The sequence below is a fragment of the Eschrichtius robustus genome, chromosome 16 (genome assembly GCF_028021215.1).
Source record: "Eschrichtius robustus isolate mEscRob2 chromosome 16, mEscRob2.pri, whole genome shotgun sequence".
Lineage (NCBI taxonomy): Eukaryota > Metazoa > Chordata > Mammalia > Artiodactyla > Eschrichtiidae > Eschrichtius > Eschrichtius robustus.
The window spans coordinates 26,680,882-26,708,440 of NC_090839.1; the positions used below are offsets into that span (position 1 = coordinate 26,680,882).

General features: G+C 52.3%; 1 protein-coding gene and 1 pseudogene across 1 annotated transcript; one reads left to right on the forward strand and one right to left on the reverse strand.

Annotated features, from left to right (window-relative positions):
* Positions 1 to 2,220: 2,220 nt before the first annotated feature.
* LOC137750353 (ubiquitin-fold modifier 1 pseudogene) lies at positions 2,221 to 6,046 on the reverse strand (annotated as a pseudogene).
* A 6,131-nt stretch (positions 6,047 to 12,177) lies between these two features.
* LOC137750354 (uncharacterized protein C20orf203) lies at positions 12,178 to 14,759 on the forward strand. Its single transcript, XM_068524741.1, is given in 6 exon segments — positions 12,178 to 12,308; positions 12,482 to 12,547; positions 14,401 to 14,461; positions 14,463 to 14,504; positions 14,506 to 14,634; positions 14,637 to 14,759. Coding segments are annotated over 6 exon segments (552 nt in total).
* Positions 14,760 to 27,559: the final 12,800 nt, after the last annotated feature.

Here is a 27,559-nt window from a genome sequence, read left to right on the forward strand (position 1 = left end):
AAATCTGAGCCATAGGGCCCATGTCCTTGGAGGCCACATCCCAGTCTGACTGGTAGTTCATTCCTTCTCCCCAATCAGGCCGTGAGCGGTTTGGAGTTCGCGGCTCCACAGAGAAGGTGCTTGTTAACGTCTGTCCCCTGCCTTGCAGCCAGGAGTGCTGAGATCAGAGAGGTGAAGCCCTTTGCCTACATCACAGAGCAGCTCAGGCAGAGGCGACCCAGCCTGGGATCTCCCAGTTCTCGGGCCAGCGCTGTCTTGACTGCCCTGTTATCAGCATGTGTCTCTCTCTCTGCCTGCACTGAACAAAACCTTTCTCACCCTGTAGTCCAGAGTGGCTGACAAAAAGCTTTTTCCTTCCGAACTGGAAAGCCTTGATTTTGTAGAGACGGGGCTTGTACCAGCATGGCACCTGGCACATGGGGAGAACATGGTAACTGTCTGAACGAAGGGATGGCCAGCATTTCCAATTGGGAGGTGGCTCCGTGTAAGAGCCAGAAATTAGAAAATTTAGATTCTGTTTACTGCTCTGCCGCAGGTTTACTGTTTGACACTGGGCAGGTCCCTTCCTGTCCTTAGTTATCTCATCTGTTAACAAAAACAGCAACAATTATGATAGATAACATGTAATGAGTGCCTCATATGTGTCAGGCACTGTGCTAACCACTTTCATAGGTATTAACCTATTTACTCTTCCCAGTCACCCCAGAGATAGAGGTTATTAATGCCTCTGGAATACAGATGAGGAAACACTAGCCCAGAAGTGTTATGTATCTTGTCCAAGGTCATACAGTTAGTTAGAGGGACAGCAGGGATTGCAACGCAGGCAGGCTGGCCCCAGAGATCATCCCATCACTAGGTGATACTGAGCATCTAGAAGATTTATCTTTTCTTGCTCAGAAATGCAGTGATTCTTTGAGACACAGAAAGTGGGAGCTGTTTCAGTTCTGGGCCTTTGGCAAACTGTTTCTGGTTGAGCGCCTGTAGGCTTTGTGAAATAGCAACCACGCAGATCTCTTCCTGGGAGGAAGGCAACTGTTAGGACAGGGTTACTTTGGAGGAATTTTGGCAGACAGGAAGAAAAAAAAGCAGATGCGAAGTCCTGTCTCCCTGTCACTCTGCCTCTCCACGGCCTCTTCAGTGTCCCCTGCAGCTCCATGATGGCTGCCCTCAATGAGGCCCAGGCCACCTTCAGCCCCGACCTGGGTGTCTCTCTGGCAGCTGACCTCACTCACTTGCTCCAGAGCATTCCAAGTGGTGGCCAGAGTCAGCCTCTAAAGACAGCAGTGAATCACATCACGCCCCTACTTAAAGCCCTCTCATGGCTTCCGGAAACTCCTGGAATAAATCCAAGGTGATCCCTGCCCACCTCTCTGACCTTATGTCACACCTCCTCCCCTTTGCTCACCCTCCCGTAGTCCTGTGCTGTCCTAACCAGTGGCCACTAGCCATATGGGGCTGCTGAGCCCTTGGAATACGGCTAGTCTGAATTGAGATGTGCGCATCCATGTAAACTACACACCTGATCGTGAAGCTGTAGTACAAAAAAGATGTAAGATGTCTCATTAATAATTTCTATATTGGGAATTCCCTGGCGGTCCAGTGGTTAGGACTCAGCCTTTCCACTGCAGGGGGCCTGGGTTCCATCCCTGGTCAGGGAACTGAGATTCTGCAAGCCGGGCTTCCCTGGTGGCGCAGTGGTTGAGAATCTGCCTGCCAGTGCAGGGGACACGGGTTTGAGCCCTGGTCTGGGAGGATCCCACATGCCGCGGAGCAACTAGGCCCGTGAGCCACAATTGCTGAGTCTGCGTGTCTGGAGCCTGTGCTCCGCAACAAGAGAGGCTGCGATAGTGAGAGGCCCGCGCACCGCGATGAAGAGTGGCCCCCGCTCGCCGCAACTAGAGAAAGCCCTCGCACAGAAACGAAGACCCAACACAGCCATAAATAAATAAATTTAAAATAATAATAATAAGTTTGAGGGTGTAATATACAGCACAGGGAATATAGCCAATAAAAAAAAAAAAAAAAAAGATCCTGCAAGCCACATGGCATGGCCAAAAATAATAATAATTTCTATATTGATTCTACATTGAAATGTTAATATTTGAGATATATTGGGTTAAATAAAATATTAAAATGAAATTCACCTATTTCTTTTTACTTTTTTTTTTACAATACCAATGTTTATTCTGAAAAGTAATTGTATGTTCCAAGTAGCAGATATTAACAACTTCCAACACGATCTCTAGGAGTAATTCACAGTTCTGAACTATGCTTTGGAAAAGCATTTCCAGCTGTCTGTGCAGGATTTATTCCTATCCCATCATTGGTAATAAGTGCACTTGTTGCTGCAGGAACTTTACATTCTTCTGCTGCAAACTTTAAGACTGTTGTGAAAGGTGTACTTTCAGGAACACTGTGTACTTTGTAAGGCAGCCTTGGGTCCAAGGTCAGTGTGATCTTAAAGGAAACTGTGGTGGAACCAGCCTGGACAGAGACCCCATGCCAACTCCCTCTTTTTACTTTTTTATTGTGGCTACTAGAAAATTGTAAATTGCATGTGTGGCTCACATTCTATTCCTATTGGACTGTGCTGCCCTAGCCACACTGGCTTTCCTTCAGTTCTGGACGGTGCCCAGCTCTTCCCAGCCCCAGGCCGCAGGCCCCTGCATCCCTCCTCCCGCAGCTCTTCTCCACCCCCTCTCAGTTGCCCTGCCCCCACCCCCCACTCCCGCTGCACCTCCGTTACACAATCACAGAGAACCCTTCTGTTTGCATGTTTGTTATCTTTTTTCCTCCTGGATGGACTGCAGGCTCCCGAGGATCTGCTCTTGGTCCAGTACCTGGTTCCGCGTTGGCTGGGAAAGGCCTGTGGTCAGTCAGAGGCCTGGGGGAGGGAAGGATGGGAACCGGCTCACATTCCTCCGCCTGAAGCCAAGGTGTCAGGGAGGGGGCGGGGGGCGGGTCTTAGGCCAGAAGGCTCCACCTGCTGTTGGCCAGGGCTTAGCAGAAGCAAGAGTAGGTAATCAGCAGCTCTGAGCGGAACACACGGGCTACAAGGGGCTTTGGGCTTTTCGTGGGGTCCTGGGAACCTCCTATTTGGGTAGAACCAGGGCTGCAGATCCTCCCAGGCTTCATGAGAACTCGTTTGCCAGCTGGGCCGGCTGCCACTGTCTGCCAGGCCCTAGGGAAATGCCAGGGCAGCCCAGGTGGACTTGAGCTTTGCTGGGGCTCCCCAGGGTCCGTCTCGGCCCTGCTGCTCACCAGCACGGTGACCTTGACAGGTCACTCAGCTCCCCTCCAAATGAGCATCAGCTCACTGCCTGGGGCCGGTGAGGACCAGAGGGAGGGACGTGTGTCTCCAGCACCGATGCGGCACCGTGTGGGAACACACAGATGTGCAGGCCACCCCGACGTCCTTGTGACCAACGCTCCCTCCATGCCAGCAGCCACCTTTGCAGGGCGCTGGCCACGATGGGGACAGAAGCAGTGCCTGGCCTCACTTCCTGAGCAAGCCCCCCACACCTCGCGATACGGGAGGACCACCAGGTCACCACCTCGTTCTGTGTTTTCACCCTGAGGACCCTGACTTTGGAAGTATCTGGAGGAGGCAGAGGTACCACCATTTCTGTGAAGAAGGCATGTGGGTTCTAATTGGCCACAAGCTCAGAGTGAGCCCACGGGTGACCTGATTGCTAAAATAGTCCAGGAGGAAGGCAGAAGCTTCCAGAACCGGGAGCGGGTGGGGTGGCCGAAAGGAAGTGAGGGCATCGTTTTGGAACTGGCCCAACTCTGCGGCCAGCTCTGGAGAGCAGGGAGCCCCCTCTCTCTGGAAACCTCCGCTAGTCCAGCCCCAGTGGGTGAGAACAGGGTGGGGCAAAAGCAGGTGCCAGCCAGACGCAGGGCTGGGTCGATGGGGGTGGTGGCGAATGCTGCATTCTGACTCTCCAGCCTTTTCCAAACACTGCTCTTGAATGAATCCAGACAGCTTTTCTAAGACCGGGCCAGTGCCCCCGGGCCTTTGCCTCTCAGGTTAGAAGCAGCCCAGAGCGTTGGGGCTGGAAGGGCCCAGGAGACCAGGTGGGACGGGCGCTCCAGTCCCACATGGGGAAGCTGGGAGCCTGCCCGGAGCCCGCGGGGAGAAGGTGACAAAGAGGCCAGCTCTCCTTCAGCCCTCCCGCTGCGCTCAGCGGCTCCGAAAGGGATGCAAGGAACAAAGAAGATGGCTTTTCTCATACAGTAGATAATGAATGTTTTGATTCTCAGCCCTGGAGAGGATCATCTCCCAGAGTACCCAGCCAGGAAATTTACATACTGCAGTTGACCCTTCCAGAGGGCCTGGGGCGGGGCCTGGGCTCCAAGAGGGCAGTGGCCCCTCGCTGGTTCCTCCACGGGCAGGGATGGCTGGTGAACCCCATGATCTCCGGCCAGGCCAGGCCGGCCAGCGAGGACAGAGCCCAGCAGCCCCCAGCTTGGTGTGGAGGGAGGGGCAGGTAGGGAGGGGAAGCTTGGGCAGAGCAACCCCCGACTCTACTTTTCTGTTTTATGTCTAATTATAAAAGCAATTCATACTCATTGTAATATTGGGGAACTACAGAAAGGTAGAAGGGAGAAAATGAAAGTCATCTGTCATCTCAGTGCCCAGAGATAATGCCGTCGGTATTTTGTTGTATTTCTCTCTAGTCCTGTTTTTCTGCACGGATCATACGTGTGTATCTAAGTGTGTGTTTTAACTGTAATCATACTCTACAGTAGCTGCCTTCCCTCTCCCCACCCCCACGTTACATCGTATTGTGAACACTTTCTCACAGCATTCAAATTTTCTTTAAAGTTATTTAATGGCTGTATAATATTCTATTAAGAATTTATTTAGCCATTCTCCTATTTTTTAAATTCTCCTGTTTTGACTCTTTTTTTACCAAAGGAATTTGGCAGTTTTAAAACTTCCACTTAAAAATATAAATCCAGCTTTTCGGCTGCGGTTCTGGGGCATCCTGTCTGCTATTCATACTGAGAGGCACCCCTTGGTTTAACATCTCCAGGTGATGGCAAAGGTCGTGCATTTGGAAGAAACAAAAAATAAACCCCAGCACCCCACCGGGGAGGCTGAGGCAGAGAGTTTTCATGCTGTGCCCCCAGTGGAGTGCCATTCACATCACCAGCTCGGTGTGTGGATGTGCCCGTCCTCCGGGCAGCGTCCTGGGGTGCGAGCTGGAGGAAAGGGTTGGGCCGTTCGCCCCTTCACACTCTGCTTGGGATGAGTTGACATGTGATCTTGGGCAAGTCCTCTCACAGCTCCGTTTCACCCTCCCTAGGCTGTAATGTGGACCTGATGCTAGAGTGGCTAGAATCGAATGCCATAAAGCTGCCTCTGACCCAGTATTGCCTCACTGGGGAGCAAAGGAACAAGGGCCTGGTAGGGCCTGGGTGGCCTCAGCAAGTGACCTTTGCCCTGTAAGAGCCGTGGTGCCCCTCCCAGCTCTGAGATTCTCTGCCGTGTCCCCAGCCCCAGGAGTCTGTGGCTACATCCTGAATGGCTGGCCCTTGGCCTTCCAGTTGTCCAAACTGGATGACTCCAGACCCCTTTGAATATCTCTGGCCTCCCAGGGCCCTGATTTAGTCCCTAGCAAGGCACTCATCGGGCTTCCTGTCCTTCCCGGATCCCTGCTCAGCAGCCCGGAACCAGGCCCCAATATGACTCATGGAGAACCCCTAGGTCTGCTGCATCCCCCAGCCCTTTCTGAGAAATTTCCTGTTGTATTCAGGGGTCATGCAAGCAGGGTTTCTGGAGGTTCAAGGCTGGACACCTCTAGAATGTACGCCTCAGGAGGGCAGGAGCCTTGTGCTTCTCACTCACTTGGTGCCCTCAGTGCCCAGCACTGGTCCTGGCCTACAGTAGACCCTCGGTAAATACTAGCCACTAGTCAGTGGGGGCCTCTGACTGCCTCAGTTCTCCTTTCCATCCTGCCCTGCTAGGCCATGAGCTCTGGGAGAGCAGAGATCAGCCAGGTTTACCTGCGTCCTCAATGCCCAGCAAAAACACTGGCATGTGGAGATGGTCCACGAATGTGTAAAGGAACAGAGAACGGATGGATCAATGAGTAAATCATGTCCTGAGAGAGTCAGAGCTCACGATACAGGCCCTCCCTTACTCCCCACCTCCCCTCCATGTGGGTCTCTTCCCTCTCACCGAAGGGTCCTGAATGGCCCCTTCCTCTGTCCCTCCTTGGTGGAAACTGAGGCTTCCTGGCTCTGTGACTTTGGACAAGTCACTCAACCTCTCTGAGCCTCCATTGCCTTTCTGAAAGTGTGGTGAGGCTTTGGTGGTTAGTGCAGTTGGTGCCCAGCAAGTAAGTGGTGGGCACTCGAGAAGCGGCCCCTCTTGTTGGCGGTGGCCTGGCCTCTGTACGTGGTGTGAGCCCCCCGACGTGAGCTGGCTGACTGTTGACGGATGGAGGTGCAGGGGATGATCTTGGGCTGAGGCCACGGAGGGTTCTGGATCCCATGAGACCTGGCAGCTGTCCCTGGCACTTCGCCCTTGGCTCTGTCATTGGGTGTCCTTTCTCCTGCTGGGAAGGCACACGCTGTGGCTGGGGAGCTCGGCCAGGAGGGGGCCCAGCTCCTCTGGAGAGCTGCTCTCTTGTCTCCCCGCAGCGGGAAAGGGGCTGGCCACCCTGCCTCCGGGGCCCCCACGCCAGCTGCCCCACGCAGGGCAGGAGCAGCAGCTGCGTAATGGAAGCCCCGGGCCCCCTCGGCCTGTCACTCAACTCTCTGGGCCTCCAGACTTTAAAATGGGGGGGAAATACAGTCTAACGGAAGATTTACAGGCCTGCTGAAAGCAGCAAATGAGAGGGTGTCTCTGAGAGCACTTTGGCCGCTGTCACACACGCTCCTGAGGTTATAGTACAGTCACTAGCTTGACTAGGAGCCAGTCCGCAGGGGTGGGAACACGCCCACCGCCCCTCAAAGCTGGGAGAGGCCGCCTGGCCCTGCCGCAGTTGCTGTGGGGCGTGGGGAGCTGACCACCTCCCTCAGCTTCAGCGTCCTCATCTGCCAAATGAGGGCAGCGCCCTCCCAGGGTTCCTGCGAGGAGTCACTGAGGCCCTGCACGCGAGGGGTCTGGCTAAGTCCAGCCTCAGAGGTAGTGACTGCTCCAGGGGCCTCCCCGACCTCACTTTGCCCACCTGTAATATGAAGATGATGATCACCCCCCCATCCTTCAGGTCATCCGAGGACTCAATAAAACGAACCAGGAAACCCACCTAGCGTGAGTGCCCGGCATGTAGAAAGTGCTCATTTAGCTATTATTATGCGGTTTTTGCTGGTGGTAGCAAAGCCAGCCAGGGTGAGAAGCTGCCCCCCCCCGCCTCACCCCTGCCTCGCCTGCCCTCTGCCTGGGCTTCTCGTCCTCGGCCCACGATAGGACACTTGGACAGATGGGAGCAGAGTGACCCCCATCGAGCTCGCCAGGCCAAACTGCGTTCCCAGCATCTTTGGAGCACGAGGCCAGCGGGACGGCTGTGCAGCAGCTGCCGCCAGCAACCCGAAGGGGGCCGAGTCTCCAGGCTGGGCCTTGGGGTCTTGGCTAGGCCTGCGCACTGAGCAGGCAATGAACCCTGGTCTTCTCCTGCACAGACCCCTGTGCCATCTCCCAGCTGCTCCAAGGCCATCACAATCTACCTTTCTGCTCACACGATGCCAGAGCTCCAAGGGAATGCCCGAGACACAGCAAAAAGCTTTATTTTTTTCTGGTTGTGAAAGTAATTCTTGTTCACTGCAGAAAAATAAATAGAAAAATATAAATTAAGAGCACCCCAAATTTCAAACTTCCAAGTCTTTTTCTGTGTATACACATATAGATATAGACTGTTTTTACAAGAATGGAATCCTATGATACTTGCTTTTAAAAAAATTGGAATGAGTATACTTTTTTTTTTTTATTAATTAATTTATTTATTTTTGGCTGTGTTGGGTCTTCGTTTCTGTGCGAGGGCTTTCTCTAATTGCAGCAAGCGGGGGCCACTCTTCATCGCGGTGTGCGGGCCTCTCACTATCGCAGCCTCTCTTGTTGCGGAGCACAGGCTCCAGACACGCAGGCTCAGTAGTTGTGGCTCACGGGCCTAGTTGCTCCGCGGCATGTGGGATCTTCCCAGACCGGGGCTCGAACTCGTGTCCCCTGCATTGGCAGGCAGATTCTCAACCACTGTGCCACCAGGGAAGCCCGGGAATGAGTATACTTTATTTTTTAAATCTTTTTATTGTAAAATATGACACATACAGAAAGACCACATAAAATGATTGCTCAACTCGACATGTTATGAGGCAAACACCCTTGGACCCACTGCCCGGGTGAAGAACTCTGCCAGCGCCCCCCCCACCCCCCCCCCCAGAAGCCGTCAGTGTGCCCCATCTTAGTCACACTCCCTACCTCCCCCCAAAAGTTTCCATTATCCGGATTTTTAAGATAATCATTTTCTGGCTTGTTATCACTCAAGTGTGCATCCCTAGATGCTATAATTTTGTCTTTTAAAAAACCTCTCTTTTATGTCCCTTTAATCTACAGGTTTATTTTTGTAACTTGCTTTAAAACAAAAAACAAAAAAACTTGGCAGTGTATCTTGGGCCTTGTCCATGTGATTCTCATTTTTAATGAGTCCATTGTTCTGTCCCAGGGATGAATATAACCGACTCATTCCCCTACTGATGGACACTTAGGTTATTCTCACACTTCTGCCATTACATACAATACTATGATGGAAAGCTTTATGCATATGTTTTCGTGTACTTGAATGATTCCTAGAAGAAATTTCTAGAAGTGGAGTCTCGGGTCCAAAGAACAGGCTCTTTTTTGAGAAATGATCCACATACCGTATAATTCACCCATTTAAAGCATACAATTCAGTGTTTTTTCATATATTCTGAGTTGTGCAACCATCACCACAATCAATTTTAGAATATTTTCATCATCCCATAAAGAACCCCAAACCCATTTTCCCCCATCCTCTCTCCCAGCCCTAGGCAACCATTGCTATAAAGGACTGTCTTCTTCTTTTTTTTTTTTTTCTTTGTTTGTTTTGGTCATGCCATGCGGTTTGTGGGATCTTAATTCCCCGACCAGGGATTGAACCCGAGCCCTCAGCACTGAAAGCACGGAGTCCTAACCACCGCACTGCCAGGGAATTCCCTATAAAAGACAATCTTGGGACTTCCTTGGTAGAGCAGTGGTTAAGAATCCACCTGCCAATGCAGGGGACACGGGTTCGAGCCCTGGTCCGGGAAGATCCCACATACCGTGGAGCAAGTAAGCCCATGAGCCACAACTATTGAGCCTGTGCTCTAGAGCCCGTGAGCCACAACTACTGAAGCCCGTGCGCCTAGAGCCTGTGCCCTGCAACAAGAGAAGCCACCTCAATGAGAAGCCTGTACACTGCAACGAAGAGTAGCCCCCACTCACTGCAACTAGAGAAAGCCCGTGCGTAGCAATGAAGACCCAACGCAGCCATAAAAAAATAAATAAATAAATTTATTTTTTTAAAAAAGGCGTTTCTTCTTTCTGTCTCTATGGATTTGTCTATTCTGGACATTTCATATAAATGAAGTCAAACAGTGTGTGACTTTTGTGACTGACTTTCAATTAGCTTAATGTTTTCAAGGTTTATCCATGTCATAGCATGCATCAGTACTTTATTCCTTTTTATTGCTGAATAATATTCCATTGCATGATTAAACCACAGTTTTTTATCCATTCATCAGTCTGTGGACATTTGGGTTGTTTCTGCTTTTAGCTTTTATGAATGTGAACGTTCATGTAAGTTTTTGTGCAAATGTATGTTTTCATTTCTCTTCGATATATATCTCCTAGGCATGGAATCACTGGGTCATATGCTAATTCTGTTTAACCCTTTGAGGAACTGCCAGATGGTTTTCCAAAGAGGCTGCATCATTTTAAATTCCTACCAGTAGTGTGTGAGGGTTCTGACTTCTCCACATCCTTGTCAACACTTGTTATTATCTGTTGTTGTTGGTTTTTTTTAATAGGAAACCTGGTGGTTGCGAAGTAGTATCTTGTGGGTTTAATTTTCATTTCCCTGATGGCTAATGATATTCAGCATCTTTCGTGAACTTATGGGCCATTTGTATATCTTCTTTGGATCAGTGTCTAGTCAGATCATTTGCCCATTTTTAAATTAGAGTATTTGTCTTTTATTATTGAGTTGTAAGAGTTCTTTATATAATCTGGTTATAATTCCTTATCAAATATATGAATTGCAAATATTTTCTCCCATTCTGTGGGTTGTTATTTTACTTTCTTAATGATGTTCTTTGCAGCACAAAAGTTTTTTATTTTCATGATGTCCAATTTATCTATTTTTTTTTTGTAAATTTATTTTTATTTATTTATTTATTTATTTTTTGGCTACGTTGGGTCTTCGTTGTTGCGCACGGGCTTTCTCTAGCTGCGGCGAGCAGGGGCCACTCTTCATTGCCGTGTGCGGGCTTCTCATTGCGGTGGCTTCTCTTGTTGCGGAGCACGGGCTCTAGGCGCACGGGCTTCAGTAGTTGTGGCACGTGGACTCAGTAGTTGTGGCTCACAAGCTCTAGAGCACAGGCTCAGTAGTTGTGGTGCACGGGCTTAGTTGCTCCGCGGCATGTGGGATCTTCCCGGACCAGGGCTCGAACCCCTGTCCCCTGCATTGGCAGGCAGATTCTTAACCACTGCGCCACCAGGGAAGTCCAATTTTTTTCTTTTGTTGCTGTGCTTTTGGTGTCATATTTAAGGAACTGTTGCCTAATCCTAGGGCGTGAAGATTTATGCCTATGTTTTCTTCTAACAGTTTCATAGTTTTAACTTAAACATTTGGGTCTAAGATTCATTTTGAGTAAATTTTTCTGTGGGGTGTGAGGAAGGTGTCCAGCTTCCTTCTTTTTGCATGTGGGTAACCAGTTGTCCCAGCACCATTTCTTGAAAAGACTGTCCTTTCCCCATTGAATTATCTTGGAACTTTTGTTGAAAATCAATTAACTGTAAATGTGAGGCTTTATTTATTTATTTATTCATTTATTTGGCTACGTTGGGTCTTCGTTGCTGCGTGTGAGCTTTTTCTCTAGTTGTGGCGAGCGGGGGCTACTCTTCGTTGTGGTGCACGGGCTTCTCATTGTGGTGGCTTCTCTTGTTGCGGAGCATGGGTTCTAGGCGCACGGGCTTCAGTAGTTGTGCGTGGGCTTAGTAGTTGTGGCGCACATGCTTAGTTGCTCCGCAGCATGTGGGATCTTCCCAGACCAGGGATCAAACCTGTGTCCCCTGCATTGGCAGGCGGATTCTTAACCACTGTGCCACCAGGGAAGTCCCAATTATGGTTTTTTATTTTAATATTTATTTTTATTTATTTTATTTTTTTTGGCTGCATTGGGTTTTCATTGCTGCTCACGGGCTTTCTCTAGTTGAGGCGAGCGGAGGCTACTCTTTGTTGTGGTGCGTGGGCTTCTCATTGCAGTGGCTTCTCATTGCGGTGGCTTCTCTTGTTGTGGAGCACGGGCTCTCGGCGTGCTGGCTTCAGTAGTTGTGGCACGTGGGCTCAGTAATTGCGGCTCACGGGCTTAGTTGCTCCGCAGCATGTGGGATCTTCCTGGACCAGGGCTCGAACCCATGTCCCCTGCATTGGCAGGCGGATTCTTAACCATTGCGCCACCAGGGAAGCCCTTAATTACGTTTTTGAAGTGTTCATTGCAAATGCATAGCGATGCAATTGATTTTTGTATATTCAGCTTGTATCCCACAACTGTGCAGAAATCGTTTATTAGTTCTAATATTTTTTGGTGGATTCTTCAGAATTTTCTATATACATTAGTCATCTACAAATAGTTTTACTTCTTCCTTTGCAATCTGGATGCCTTTCTTTTCTTGCCTTAGTGCCCTGGCTGGAACCTCCAGTACAATGTTGGACAGAAATGGTGAGAGTGGACGTTCTTCTCTTGCTCTTCATCTCAGGGGGAAAGCACCCAGTCTTTCACCATTAAATGCAATACTCACTGTAGCAAGGCTCATTTTAGGATTTTCTGGAAGGTTGGCTGTTACAGCCTCACTACTAGTGTGTATGAATGGGACCCCAGTCCCCTTGCCAAAACAATAGCCCCGAGTTTAGAGGTGAGGACCCCAAGGCCAGGGAAGGGAAGTGTTGCATGCCTCATGACACGGCTGCTCAGCCGCCTTCCATCCAGCTGTCCACAGTCACTGGGGAGTCAGCCTCCTGGACACTCAACCTTCCCTCCCCTAGTAGGGACGCCTTGAGACCCACCAAGGGCAGCCACTGGTACAGAGGGAGGCCTGGGTTCTGTTCTTGGCTTGACCACTAAATTGCTGTATGATCTTGGGCATGTTGCTCCATTCCCCATTCCCTGGGCCTCAGTGTTTCCATCTTTGCAGTGGGAGAGGTGGTCCACTCTAAAGTCCTCCAGCTCTGACCACTCACCCCTAAACCCGCAGCTGCTTCTGCCACTGCCCGGAAGGACCACCAGAGGGCGCCCCAGACCAGCATTTGGCCCAGCTCTGGTGCAGGGGGCCTTAGGGAGGCTGAGAGGCAGGGCGTGTTTTCCAGGAGCCACTAGCTTTGCTTACACAGACTTGCTTGTGGCTAGACCTACCCAAGCCATCTCCCCATTCCTATGAGCACTGATGTCTGAGAAGGGAGGATGGAGACATTGCCCCCAAGGCCAGTGACCTTGCACTCATCCCTGTCTGCTTTGGGTTGGCTGCATAAGGCCCAGGCGTCCCAGTGTCAGGGCCAACAGCCTTGAGTTTCTCAGCCTCAAAAGGTTTCCACTGTCACTCGGCTTCTTAGGGCTGAGGCACCCTTCCCCCACCACATTACCCGGCAGTACAAAGCCCCTATCCTGGAGAGTGCCTGGCTGCCTAGAAGGGACACGTCACAGCCCATTTTGCATATGGATGGATTCACGATGGGGGCCCTGGACAGCGTAGTCTTGGAAACCACGACATCCAGGACCCCCAGATACCTCACGTGACGGACCCCCAGAACCACAGAAATAGGCACCATAGACCTCAGGGACCACCTGGCACTTCCCAGAGCAGAGTGTCTCACCTCCTTTCTGAAGGGTTCTCCTGGGAGCACCAGAGGGGCTCTATCAGGCCCTCTGAGACTCCCCTAATGCTGATTTCACCCTCCAAACAGAAGCAGAACCTTTGCTTTGCAAATCAAGCCCCAAGACAAAGCAGCCTCTCCCAGCCTGTTCCCCGGAGGGATGCCGCAGCCCCCGCCCACCCGAATGCCTGCAACTTGCCTTGCATTCCATTACTTGTGTATGTTTTTTCTCTCCCCTTCCAGACCGGGCCCCCTTGAAGGCAGAGTGACTCTCCCATGCTCCTCAGTTCCCTCCGTGGCAGCTGGTTCAGGACTTGGCATCCAGTAGGAGCTCAACAGATGTCACCATGGGAATCCCTATCCCATCCTGTCCTCCCACTCAAGGACTGGGGCTGCCTCTGCCCCTCACTTAGCTGTGTGGCTTTGGGCCACTTGCTGAGCCTCTCTGAGCTTCCACTCTGTTTTCTTCTTTGCTGCTCTACTTCCCTCAGAAGATTGCCGGGGTCAGAGAGAGTGTGAGAGCCCTGGAGTGAAGGGTGACATGCTCTCCCCATGTCAAGTGCAGTTGTCCTCAGAGCACAGGGCTGCACGCGGAGGTCACATGGAGGAGAGGCAGGCGCCAGGCCACACCCTCCCGAGTGCCCCAGTTTTCAAATAACAATGGCAGTGGCAGACATTTCCTGGGCCTGTTCCATGGACCAGACACTGTGCTAAGTATCTCACCCAGATTCTCTCTCTTGATCCCCTCTGTGACCCTTCGAGTAGGCAGCATGACCATCCCCAGCTTTGCAGACAGGGAAACTGAGGCAGGCAGCAATTAGCTACGTTGCCTGAGGTCACACACTTGGCCAGTGCTGGGGCTGGGACTTGGACCCTGGTGTCTGGCCTCTGGAGCGCGTGCTCTTAGCTACTGAGCCTGCTCGGTGAAGCTGACACGGGGCAGGGATGGGCAGCCCTGGGGTCTTTTTGTCCACTCTATAGGAATCTTCAGGGGTCAGAGATCATTTGTTCTGACCTTCCCGTTTCAGGACTGGAGCACTGAGGCCAGAAAGGAGAGCCTCGCTCAGTCTCTCTCACACACCAGGGCATCTGGGGCAAAGCAGGACCCCGGCAACATCTGCCAGGGAAACTGGGTGATGCCTAAGCCCATGAAGTCTCAGAATCTACGATTCTAAAAATTATCCTGGGGCCTCATTCCCAACAGCCAGCCTCTGTTGTGGTTAGACTCGTTTGCCCAACTTTGGGGTCTTGGTGGGGGGTGATAGGGAGTACGCAAAGGCTCAGAATGATGCCCACCCACCAGCCCAGACGCTGGGCACCAACAGGCTCCTTCTCCCCAGCGCCCAGCCCCTTATCAGGAAAGGAATTTGGGTTGGTGGGGAGGGGGAAGTCCGAGGCCCCTGGCTCCAGCAAGGTGGGTAGGAGAGATAGGGAAGTGGGGAGGGGGCCACGGGAGTCCTGCTGGGAGGGCCAGAGGCCGGAAGGGATGCCCAGAGCCAGCGTGGGGGGGTGGGGTTTGCCAAGCGCTGTCCTTGCTGGCCCGGCCCTGCGACATGGTTCCAGGGCTGCTCCTGCCTTCCATCCTTGCCAGGCAAGACGCCGGCACCTTTAATTAGCAAGCAGCAGCCTCTCCCCGATTCATCACAGTCACTGTTTAATTAGCCGCACACAAGGCGCCCCTACCCCCCAGCTCTGGGTTGAGCAGCCTGCCTCTCTCACAGAGGCTGCCACCACCTCATGGTGTCCCCTGCCACCACCACCCCCCATACTTATTCTGCTCCCCAGAATGGGGGATGGGGTGGGCACGCCTGGCTGAAACCTCAAGGAGATTCTGGGCACTGAGGCTTGTATTGAAGGCATCCAGCAAACATTATTAGGGCCTCGAGTCTGCGCCAGGCTGGCGCTGGGCGGAACCCAGGCTGGACGGGGGTGGCCGCCTCGGTCCTGTGTGCCTGCTGGGGCCGGCTTTTCCCTTTGGGAGGTTTTGCTCCCACCCCACATCCGGAAAGGGACGGCCATTTCTTCCTGTTCCTCCCAGAGCCCAGCAGGCTCCCCCGAGAAGGCTGCATCTTCCGGGATGGAGAGGGTCCATCCTCCAACCCCACCTCTCCCAGCCGCAGATCCCAGAGGCCCAGGCCACGGGCAAAGGGCAGGGGTGGGGGAGTCTCAGCTGCGCTCTGCGTCTGCAAGGGCCCTGGGAGTCGGGGACCCACGAGTGAGCCCACAGGCTGTGGCTGAACCGGGCACTCTGTTTCCTTGAAGCAGGGCGGGGCTGGGAGCCCTGGGAGCGACACCCCACACCCTTCCTGCAGAGCCTGGGCAGCTGCCGCCTCGGGGCAGCCAGCTGGAGGCAGGAGGCTCAGGTTCCAGCCCAGCCCTGCGCTCTGGTCCATCTGTGGCTTCAGGCAAATCAGCCACACTGGGGCCTCAGCATCCTGGCCGCAGAAGGGTGCCGACCCCCAGCTCTGACGTGGACTAAGGACTTGGAAGGATCGGCATTTATTCTGGTTCCTGAGGGAAGGGCCAGAGCCCGTCTGCCCTGGTGCTGACCATCTGTGTGCTCACCAAACTGCACTGGCCTCAGTTTCCCCACAAGTAGCAGCTACCTCATGGGTTGTCGTGAGGATTAAATGATTTACCATGTTTAGTGCACTCAGAACAGAGGGAGTCCTCAGTCATCATTGGCCGTTTGTGCCATTATTTCCCTTCCTTTTATCCATCAATATTTATTGCCAGGTATGAGGGCGTTGGTGGTGAGTGAGTGAGGTGACCTCCCTGCTTTCAGTTTTCCTTCCAGTGGGGGAAGCAGCTGAAAACAAGTAATAAATAAAGGAAAAGTATAATTTCATGTGAATTAAGTCTGCAGTTTAGTTAATGGTAATGTATCAGTGTTAATTTCTTAGTTTTGACAGATGTACCACTGTTAGGTAATGAACTGACATTAGGAAAACTGAGTGAAGGATATACAGACACCCTTTGTACTGTCTTTGCAACTTTTCTGTGAATTTAAAATTATTCCCTAAAAATAGTTTATTCAAAATATACAATTTGGAAAAAAAAGAAAAAGAACAAAAAGGGGAATTCCCTGGCAGTCCAGTGGTTAGGACTCCATGCTTTCACTGCTGGGGGCCTTGGTTCAATTTCTGGTTGGGGAACTAAGATCCTGCAAGCTGCGTGGGCGGTGTAGCCAAAAAAAAAGAAACAAAAAATACAATTTGGGGTAATGGTAAGTACCAGGAAGAAAATAAACGGGGGCAAGAGATAAGGGAGGGGGTGGGGGGCCATTTCAGAGAGGGTGATCCTCTCAGAGGAGGCAGCATTGGGAGAGACTGAGTGATGGGAAGGTCAGGGGAAGACGGGTCAGGACGAGGGAACCGCAGGTGCAAAGGCCTGGAGGCAGGAATTGGCTTGGGAGGTTTGCGGTCCACCTGCAGGGTTGGAGGGGGCTTCGTGGGTAGAGATGAGCTCCGAGAAGTTGGCAGCTTTCCTTCAACGTCATTTTACCCTTTTCAAAGGACAGGAGGGAGGAGGGAGACCCTGGGCTGGGAACTGTATCTGGCCCTTTCCACGAATTAGCACCTCACTTCGTCCCTACAGTCACCCTGTGGGGGAGATACCAGCATTTTCATTTTACAGGTGAGACGGTGGAGGAACAGAGACTCAGCCCACGTCCTTCTCGGTAAAAGTGACAGGCCTGTGCTTGGAAGGAGACACCTCATGGCCCTTCAGGCTGTGCTGGGGACTTGCTGGGAGACATGGAGTGGGCTAAAAGGCAGGGCCTGCACAAGGCCTGGGTGTGGCTACGGAGGGGTAGGCCAAGCAGGAAGGGGGCACGCGAGAGATGGGGTCTCTGGCCAGCACAAGGCTGTGTGTAAGCGCTAGGGAGCATCTTTGTACAATAGTTTTGTAATCAACTTTGGAAATAGTAATACACATTTGTAATACAAACGTCTGAAGGTACAAAACAACATATAGAGACAAGTTAAGGTCCCCCCCCCACCACAGTTTCCTTCCCTCAGAGATGCCCTCTGAGACCTGTTTCTTGTGCATCTTTCCAGAGCAGCACCTTGACCACAAACAACCAGCAGTCCCCGTGGGCCTGCCAGGCACCACCTGCCAGAAAGCCCTAGACGTACAGTTGTCGCTTTTAATCCTCATACCAACCCTTGCCGTGTATATATATCAGTCTCTCCACTTAAAATTGGAGTAAACTGAGGCACAGACAGGTTAAATCACTTGCCCAGTGCCACACAGCTAACACAGGGTTTGAACTCAGGGACTCTCTGACAACATTGTATAGATGAAGAAACTGAGGCACAGAGAGGTTGAGTAACCAACCCCAGGTGACCCAGCAAGGAGGTGGAGGAGCCAGGACTTGAGTCTGGCAGTCTTGATCCTGACCTGCACCCCTGAGCACCGCACTGTACTGGGAGAAAGGACCCCAACTCCAGAGTCAGCCGCATCCAGGAGTGATGCCCACCACTGCTTGGCTGCCTGGCCTTGGACGAGTCACTGTCTTCTCTGTGATCTGGCTCCCCACTCAGGATGGAGAAAAGGAAGGCTGCCAATCAGACGGCTTAGGGATGAGGGAGGGTGGAGGGAGAGGCCTCTGGCGCACAGTGGCGCTTGGGATGTTGCTCTCCCCACCGTCCAATGGGCGCTTCCTGTGAAGGGCAAGGGGAAGGATGTGGCCAGGTAGGTGTTTCAGGGGGCCGGGAGCTGAAGGTGGGGTGTCCTTTCCCTGCAGCTGTGCAGACAAAGCAGATGAGAGGCCCCTCCACCTCCGGGAGCGGGATGGGTGGAGCCCTCTCCCCTGCATCCACCCTCTACCCACCCCACAGCCACACTGTGCTGACTGAGGAATTCTGGGGAGTCAGGAGAGGGAAAAGGGGTTTCCAGAGGTTTGTGCAGTGGGCCCAACACCCAAACCCAGGCTGTGTGCCAGGACCCTGCAAGGTGGGCGGGGCAGGATGCAGGGAAGGAGGCTGCAGCCAGGAGCCACAGGAATGACCAAGAGAAAAGGGGCCCAGCCCAGGTGCCGGCTCAGGCTGGGTTCCCAGGGGTGTGGTCCTCACATCAGCAGGGTCGCCGCAGGCTGGTGAGCTGGCCTTCAGCTTAGCAGGCTCAGAAAACTGATTTTTCTACCTCTCCCCTGCTGTGCCCCAGGGATGATCAGAGGATTGGGGCCGAGACAGCCCAGTTCTCCAGGACATGGACCAAAAAACCCAAAGCCAGTTTCTTCATGGGCAACGTGGACCACACCATTAAGGGCCAGACTACATTAGTCTCCCCTCCGATTCCCTTCCTCATACCCCAGGCCTGGGGAGCCTGGGTTAATAATGAGAGGGGCCTGGGGATTGAGGTGTGAAAGGCGGTGTCAAAGCATTTGTCAGTGATCTCAGCCAGGCCGCCCAGAACAGCACAGGCGGGGTGGGGATGGGGGAGCGGGGGCGCCGGGACTGGGGAGGTGAAACCCGGCTTGGGTTTGAATCCCAGCTCTGCTTCGTCCCTGGTCATGTTAACTTACCACCATGAGCCTCGGTTTCCCCATGTGTAAAATGGGGTTGTTATCAGAATCGAGATCTCATCATAATGGTAGAGTTTCTTACACGAAGCACGATACGTAGTAGGTGCTCAATAAATGTTACTCTCCTCCACTGACTAGCTGATTAAGCTCATTTTCCAAACTCTACAGGCCTGGAGACGAATTTTGGCACTTGTCCTCTGTTCACGCAGCCGGCTGGGAGATGCACTTTGGTCTCCAAATGTTAGAATTGCTGAAACATTAACAGGAAGATGGGGGAGACTACTGCATTTGAAAGTGGTGCTGTGCCTACTGACGGGGCCCGGTGGCCGCAGGGCCTCCTCTGCAAGCGCCAGAAGACTCCTGATCCGGCAGCGTATCTCCCCTGCCTGAGGCTGGGCTGGCTCAACCAACAACGGCTTCTTTTTGGCAACTACTTTTCTAGAAGTCTCCCAGAAGACACCGCCTCCTGTCCTGACAATGTTATGGGCCTTCAGTCTGGTCTGGAGCTGGAGGTGACTGCAGGGGGTGGAAGGGAGCTGAGCCAGTCGTGAGGGTGTCCGTGAGGGGGCCTTCTCTACCCAGTCCTCTCTGCCCCTGGGAGCAAGGCTGAGGGCGTGCCACAGGGGTGCAGCGCTTGCCTGTGGGCAAGTGTCAAAGTGCTAGAAAAACTGAAAGGGGCTTCTCCAATGCGGGGATGATAATCTTTAGAAAACCTTCTGTTTCTTCTGTGAGGCAGAAATTACAAGCTAGAAATGACCTGGACCATCAATGTTTTTCCAGGAGGATGTTAAATTGATATTGGACAGAAAAGGGTATTCGGGACTTCCCTGGTGATGCAGTGGTTAAGAATCCACCTGCCAATGCAGGGGACATGGGTTTGAGCCCCGGTCTGGGAAGATCCCACATGCCACGGAGCAGCTAAGCCCGTGCACTACAACTAGTGAGCCTGCGCCCTAGAGCCCGCGAGCCTAGAGCCCGTGCTCCGCAACAAGAGAAGCCACCGCAATGAGAAGCCCGCGCACGGCAATGAAGAGTGGCCCCTGCTCGCCGCAACTAGAGGAAGCCCGCGCACAGCAACGAAGACCCAACACAGCCTAAAATAAATAAATAAATTAATTAATTAATGTTAAAAAATTTTTTTAAAAAAAGAAGAAAGAAAAGGGTGTTCGTGGTGAAATAAATCTGGGAAACACCAACTTAACCATCCAATGCGGTTTCTTCTCTGCAGGGTTTCTCAGAGCCTTTCATGTGCATTTGTGAAGTTCTAGAGGCAGCAGCTCTGTCTACGCAGCAGGCAGACCTCTGACGATGGTGTCCTTTTCAATTGTCCTGGACCATCTTGTGAGCTTAGGGGACTATGGGTCCCACTTTGGGAAATGTCAACATAGTAAAAAACCTCTCCCTCCTCTACATATCAGAGCTGGAGGAATCTTGGGGACTCTGGAAGAATCTTGGGGAGCACAGGGTCCAAAGAAAAGGATTCGGAAGGTGCTCTAGCCTTTATTTTAAAGCTAAGACTTTATCCCTATTTTCCCTATATTAATACATTTAATCTTCACAACCAACCTATAAAGTAAGGACTGTTGTCATCTTCCTTTTCCAAAGGTAAACCAAGGCACAGAGAGACAAGTCCTGGTCCAGGTTCACAGCTGGCAAGTGGTGGTGCTGGGATTTGAACCCAGGCTGCCTGAGTGAGGGGCTGCTCTCGTAACCACTGCACGGTCCACCTTTACCACGAAGCCCCCGGAAGCTGCCCTGTTCTGCAGCCACGCACTTAAGCTCCTGTCTGAGGGTGAAGCTTCCCGCAAGTGGCTGGTCTCGAGTGTTCTCAGGAGACTCTGCGGCTTCTGTTTCCCAGGGTGACAGTCTTCTGGCTCTGAGTCCAGGGTGGGCGGGGATGCCCCATGGGTGAGCCATGCTTTCCAGCAGGCCTGGCCCCACCAGAGGTCACGTTAAGGCCATGTTATGCTCTCATTTCATTCTCAGCCTGATTAGCTTCATTCCGCAGGAGAGCCTCAGAAGGGAAGCAAGGCTCAGAGAGGGGAAGTAACTTGCCCAGTCACACAGCAAGGAGATGGTGAGACTGGCCCTTAAACCCAGGGAGCTGGACTCCAGAGCTGGGTGTTCAAGATAACGGTGCCCTTGGTGACAAGGCAGTGGGTCCCTGTGGCCAGGGCAGCGGCACAGGTATGGGGCCACACCCCATCAGGCCCCACTCTCCTGTCCAGCTGCCGCCCCTGCACACCCACTACAGCCCCCTTCTGGACAGATATGATCTCGGATTCCCTGATAATCTCCCTGGGCCTCCTCTTCCCAGCCTCACGTGGGCCAACAGTCAGTAGCATAAAAACAGGCAGATAGGTCACCACCACCGAGGACACGAGAAGCAGTTGCCATGGTGGCCGCGCAGGGGTTTATCTCCACCTCTTGGAGCAGGGCCTCGGTAGCTTCCTCTTTCTGGGGTGCGGACTTTTTGTTCTGGGTGCTTTTTTCTCCCCCTTTAGCTCACCAGTTCCTGGAGATAGACTTGTTTGTCTGTCCATCTGTTTACCTGGGCACCTGTCATGTGCTGGGCCTCCGCCAGGCTCGAGGGCTGTGCTGGCCCTCACCTGCCCTGAGGATGGGCAGGACTCCAGGGTGCGTCCAGGGCTCCTTGGAGGCAGGGGTACACGCCTGCAAGTGCAGGATCTATTGGTCAAGCAGGACCTGGGTTCAAATCCTACTTCCAAAAACTTAATAATAATGACACAAGTAACCCAATTTCTAAAATGGGCAAAGGATCTGAGTAGACATTTCTCCAAGCAAGACATTTAAACAGCCAACGAGCACATGAAAGACCCTCAATATCATTAGCCGTCAGAGACACGCAAATTCAAACCACATGAGATACCACCTCACACCCACTAGGATGGCTAGAATCAGAAAGACAGATAATAATACGTGTTGGTGAGGATGTAAAGAAACCATGCCCTTATCTACTGCTGGTGGGGATGTAAAATGATGCAGTCATATTGGAGAACAGTCTGGCAGTTCCTCAAAAGGTTAACATGGAGTTACCCTATGACCCAGCAATTGCACTCTGAGGTATCTACCCAAGAGAATTAAAAACACATGTCCACACAAAAAATTACACAAATGGGGCTTCCCTGGTGATGCAGTGGTTAAGAATCCACCTGCCAACGCAGGGGACACAGGTTCGAGCCCTGGTCCGGGAAGATCCCACATACCGTGGAGCAAGTAAGCCCGTGAGCCACAACTATTGAGCCTGAGCTCTAGAGCCCGTGAGCCACAACTACGGAAGCCCGTGCGCCTAGAGCCTGTGCCCTGCAACAAGAGAAGCCACCGCAATGAGAAGCCCAGGTATCGCAACAAAGAGTAGCCCCCCCCCCCAAAAAAAAAAAAAAGAGTAGCCCCCGCTCGCCGCAACTAGAGAAAGCCCGTGCACAGCAACGAAGCCCCAACGCAGCCAAAAATAAATAAATAAATAAATTTTAAAAAATTACACAAATATTAATAGCAAGCATTATTCATAGTAGCCAAAAGGTAGAAATAATCTAAATGCCTTTTGACTGATGAATTAATAAATATAATGTGGAATATTATTTAGCCATAAAAATGAATGACGCTACAACGTGGGTGAAACTTGAAGACATTATCCTGAGTGAAAGAAGCCAGTCGCGAAGACCACATGGATGAATCCTTTTGTGTGAATTGTCCAGAACAGGCAAATCTATAGAGGAGGTTTGGGGAAGTGGGGAGTGACAGCTAATGGGTAGGGGTTTTCTGGGAAGGGACTATGGTAATACTAGAAAACAGTGGTGATGGTTGCGTGACTCTGTGAATACACTAAAAGCCATTGAATTGGACACTAAACGGGTGAATTGTATGCTATGTGAATTATAGCTCCATAAAGCTGCTATAAAAAATTAGGAAATACACATAAGCAGAAGAAAAAAGAAAAATATTTTAAGGTCCATAATCCTATCACCTAGAGACAACCACTGTTACATTTTAATGATACTCTCCCAAATTATACTCTGTTGTCCTATGTGCTGCTTTTTCATTTAATAATATATTGTAAACATCTTTCCATGTCAATAAATATACCTCTACACGAAAACAAATCCTACTTCCACCACTTGCTGGCTGTGGGCCTTGGGGAAGCAACCTCACCGCTTGGAGCCTCGGTCTCTCCATCTGTAAGGTGGGGTAACTAAGGACCCTCTGTGGAGGAAGCTGTGAGGAGGAAGGAAGGAGACCGCACGCCTCTGGCACCTGTTATAGCCCCCGGCCCGAGGAAGACGCTCTGGAAGCGGAGGCCCTGCCATGATTCCATTTGTGCCAGCCTGGAGCGCTCCAACCAGGGGGCAGCTCATTTCTGTGTGTTCTGTAACTTTTCACACATACCATGATTCAAAACATCCGTACTTTGGGACTCCCCTGGTGGTCCAGTGGGTAAGACTCCACGCTCCCAATGCAGGGGGCCTGGGTTCAATCCCTGGTCAGGGAACTAGATCCCACGTCCCGCAACCAAGAAGTCTGCATGCTGCAACTAAGGAGTCCGCATGCTGCAACTAAGAAGTCTGCATGCCGCAAGTGCCGCAACGAAGATCTCACATGCCGCAACTAAGATCTGGCTCAGCCAAAAACAAGAAAACAAAAAGAAATCCATACTTTAAAAGTAGGGGGGGCAGGTCAGGGTCAGACCCTGGGAGAGCCCTGGAGGTTGTTGTGACCCTCAAGGGAGAAAATCACCCTTCGGAGCACCTACCGTGAGCCTGGCCCTGGCTCGTGGTGTCTCCTTTAATCCTCGCAGTGACTGTTGCCCACCCCGTATGACGGAGGGGGAAATCAAGGCTTGGGGAGGGGCAGCCACTTAACCTTTTCAAACAGCTGAGGGTGGATCTGGGGGTCATTTCCAGGTTTGCTGGTTGAAAGCCTGTGTTCTTGCTGCTTCTCTGCCCTCTGATGAAGGGATGTCTTTGAAAAGGCTGAGTTGTTTGAATGAGGGAGTGTTATTACTCCCCAGACCTGGAGGGAGGCATGCAAGTGGGGAAGTCACTGCTGCAAGATGTAAATCACAAGGATGTGCTGGTGTGTGCCTACTGTGCGCTGAGGCCTCCGCTCAGCCGTGGGGACACGGTGGGGCCTTGAATGCAGTGTCTGCTGGAATGCGCAGGCTGGCAGGGTGGGTGGCAGGGCGGGAGCCAGGGTGGGCCGGGGCCTCAGGTCTGGGTAGGGGTTTGGGGCACAGGCTTTGGAGCCAGACAGTTGAGGTTGGAATCCCCCCTCTGCTGGTGACTTGGGCGGCTTCCTCACTGTGTGAGCTCGGTTTCCCTGTGTTTCCCTGTAATACAGACTCGGTTTCCCTGTCTGTATTAGGTGGGCGTAAGAATTAGATATGTCAGAGAACCCGGAGTCACTCAGCCACCTCCTGACATGGAACGAGCTTTGGTACCACCAGGTGGGTCAGGTGGATGGATGCCGGGAGCCCAAGAGGAGTGGCCGGGAGAGGGGCTGCTGCCGGCCCAGCCTTTTCACACTGCTCTCAGGCCCACACAAAGGGTGGGAGATGGTTGCCCACTGCTTCTGTACTCATCTCCCAGGAGAGGAGAGGAAGCGGGGACACCTCCACCGAGAAGTCTGCCCCCATCTCCCCAGCCAGGCCTGCTCCCTCTGGTCCCCCCGTCCTGGGCAGCTGCTCGGCACCTCTGGAACGTGGATCCCAACCCACCTGGCGTGGGGTCTCTGTACTCCTCCCCTGCCTCCTTCCCCCCCCCCCCCCCCGCTTTGGTCACCCTCTGCACCACCCCAGGCCGGCCACCAAGTGGGACTCCACCTCCTCTCTGAGCCTTATTCCTTCTCGAGGGCACCGGGGTCAGCAGTGGGCTCTGGAGTGTGATTCTGACTCCCCACTTACTCACTGTGGCCCCCTGAGAAAGTTACTCGGCTTCCCCAGCCTCAGTCTCCTTATCTGCAAAGTGGGGACGACAACTGCCCCTCAGAGACTTGAGAATTAACTGAGAAAAAACGCATAAAGAGCCCAGAACCATGCTTGGGCCACAGCAAGTATTTAACGTATGTTGGCCACGGTTACCGTGATCCTGGCCTTTTAGGGCTGTCGCAAAGTGCAGGGGGTCCTGCCCCAGAGACCCCATCCCCAAATGCCGGGTCTCTGGCCTCACACACAGCCAGACGTGATGGTTCTTTGGGTTCTTATCTTGGCCTCTGCCCCTCCTCCATGAGGCCATCAGCTTGGGCACCCTGCTTTGTACACCCCCCTCCCCACCCGCTGACGCAGTGCGCACTGATGTCTGTCGAACAAGTTGCACAGAAGACCAAATGTGTGAGAAGGCCACAAGGCTCCACCTTTTGCAGGAAAACGCCAATTCACTCATTAATTCATTCATTCATTCAACTAATACCTGCTGAATACCTACCATTCTAGGCTCTGGGGATACGGCAGCCAACAAGACAGACGAAACTCCTGTCCTGGTAGAGCTGACGCTCTAGTGGGAGAGACAGACCGCAGAGAAAATGAACAGTGACATATGGAGAATGTCACTTGGTGATATAGACGCTGAGGAAACTCATACAACAGGTAGGGGGAGGGGGTACGGGGGGGTTGTCATGTGAGACAGTACTACCAGGGAAGGCCCCACGGAGAAGGTGACATTTGAGCAAAGATTCAAAGGAGGTGACGTTATCGTTTGTTCATCCGTCCACTCATTCGTATTCATTCATTCGTTCGTTCGTTCATTCCTCCGGGCAGTCAGCCAGCATCAGCAAACATTGCCTTGGGCCTGTTCGGTGGCCTTGACAGGGCGTGGGGACGTGGGCTCACCCTGAGCAGCTTACAGACGTTTTCTCCCAGCAGTGGGGCCCGACCCACCCTGTAAGAGCCATCGTGTTCTGCCAGGGACTAAGGGATCCTCAGGACACAGGACTTTCAGGGCTAAACCGGAAAGTCCTGGGCAAACCAGCACGAGCGGTCACCCTCACAGAGGCTGCCCTCGTCCCAAGAGGCTGAGGAAAGGCCAGCAAAGGCTTCTGCTTCTCTGAAGATGTGGAAGGAGAGGCCATGTGTCCATGCCAGGTAAGCGAGGAGGGCAGAGGCTCCAAGAGCCAAATGCCACAGAGTGTGGGGTGCAGGCTGGTGTGGCGACAAGCCTGCGTCCCGAGGGTCAGTGATGATGAGTCCGGAAGGGACGGTGAGGCCTTGGGTGTCCGTGAAGGGGCTGCACTGACTGCGGGCAGCTGGCCTCCAAACAGGTGGGCAACTCGACTTCGGCCTTTTAGAAAGAGCGATGCTTTGCTGTGCAAGCCTCTGCGCTGGGGCAGAGGATAGAGAGGGGAGAAATGCTGTGTCCGCGTTCCTTCTTTCCTTCATTCCAGTGACCACTGAGCAACTTCCCATCCCCAGCTGAGATGTCTGCATTGGATCAGCAAGACCAAGCAAGGGAGGGAGGGAGCAAATAGTGAAGAATCTAAGTGAAGGGCATATGGGTGTTCATCTTATTGTTTCTTGTAGGTTTAGACACTTTCAAAATAAAGTGTTGGGGGGAATAAATACAAATAAATCTGGGCCCCAAATGAAGCATCTGTGGGGGTGGAGATAAAGCAGGTCCTTCCCTCCAGCAGCTCAGGGTCCACTGAGGGATCTGGGTGCGTAAACCCAGCCTTCAATGGCGTGGGCGCTCCGTGTGTGCCGGGTCCTCGGAGGAAGGAGCCTGGGAGGAAGGCTTGGGAGGCTGGGGATGTTTCACCAGAGGGAGAGGGAAAGGGAAGGCAGGCAGAGGAACGGCAGAGGCAGAAGCACGGAGGCTGATGTACAGGGATGTTGGGGAACAGTGGTCTGTGCGGCTCAGTGGAGGGTTCTTGGTGGGCCGGGAGGTACGGTTCAGAGGAGGCTGGAAAGGGAAGTCGTGGCCTCAGAGAGCTTGTCTCCTAGAATCAGTCTCCGAAAATAAAAGTGAGTCTGGCCCTCTGTTGCAAAATCAGAGAACACAGGAAATTATTTTTGAAAAGGAAATACAACCCCTAGGTTAGCCCATCACCAGAGATAACCACTGTGAAGCATTCGATACGTTTCTTCCTAACATCTTCCCACATGTGTATGTGTGTGTATATATATATGTGTGTGTGCGTGTATATATATATATGTATATATATACATCCTAACTTAGAGTAATAAAATAGTTTGCAGCTTGCTGTTTGTTTTTTTTTGTTGTTGTTTTGTTTTTTTTATAAATTTATTTTATTTATTTATTTTTGGCCGCGTTGGGTCTTCGTTGTTGCGCGAGGGCTTTCTCTAGTTGCGGTGAGCGGGGGCTACTCTTTGTTGCAGTGCGCGGGCTTCTCATTGCGGTGGCTTCTCCTGTTGCGGAGCACGGGCTCTAGGTGCGTGGGCTTCAGTCGTTGTGGCACGCGGGCTCAATAGTTGTGGCTCGCGGGCTCTAGTGCACAGGCTCAGTAGTTGTGGCGCACAGGCTTATTTGCTCTGCGGCATGTGTGGGGTCTTCCTGGACCAGGGATCGAACCCGTGTCCCCTGCATTGGCAGGCGGATTCTTAACCACTGCGCCACCAGGGAAGCCCCAGCTTGCTGTTTTTTGCTTAAAATTACATCAGACTCATTTTCCAGTGCCATTAAATAATCTCTGAAAACCTGACTTCTAAGCCCTTCGGAGGACTCCAGCCAGTGGTGGACTCCGGCTAAGAGGCGGTTTCTCAGGGCTGGGTACTGAGGCTGTTGCCACTTGTTTGCTGTAAGAAAGAACACCGTGATAAACAGCCTCCATACGTACATAATTCTGTGTCCACATCGCTGATTATTTTGTTTTTTCCTGATTAATTCTTAGACATGAGATTCTTGGAAGCCCCGCTGGGAGCAGAGCTGGGTGGGTAACCGGGAGAGGGGGTGGGTTTCCCAGAGCC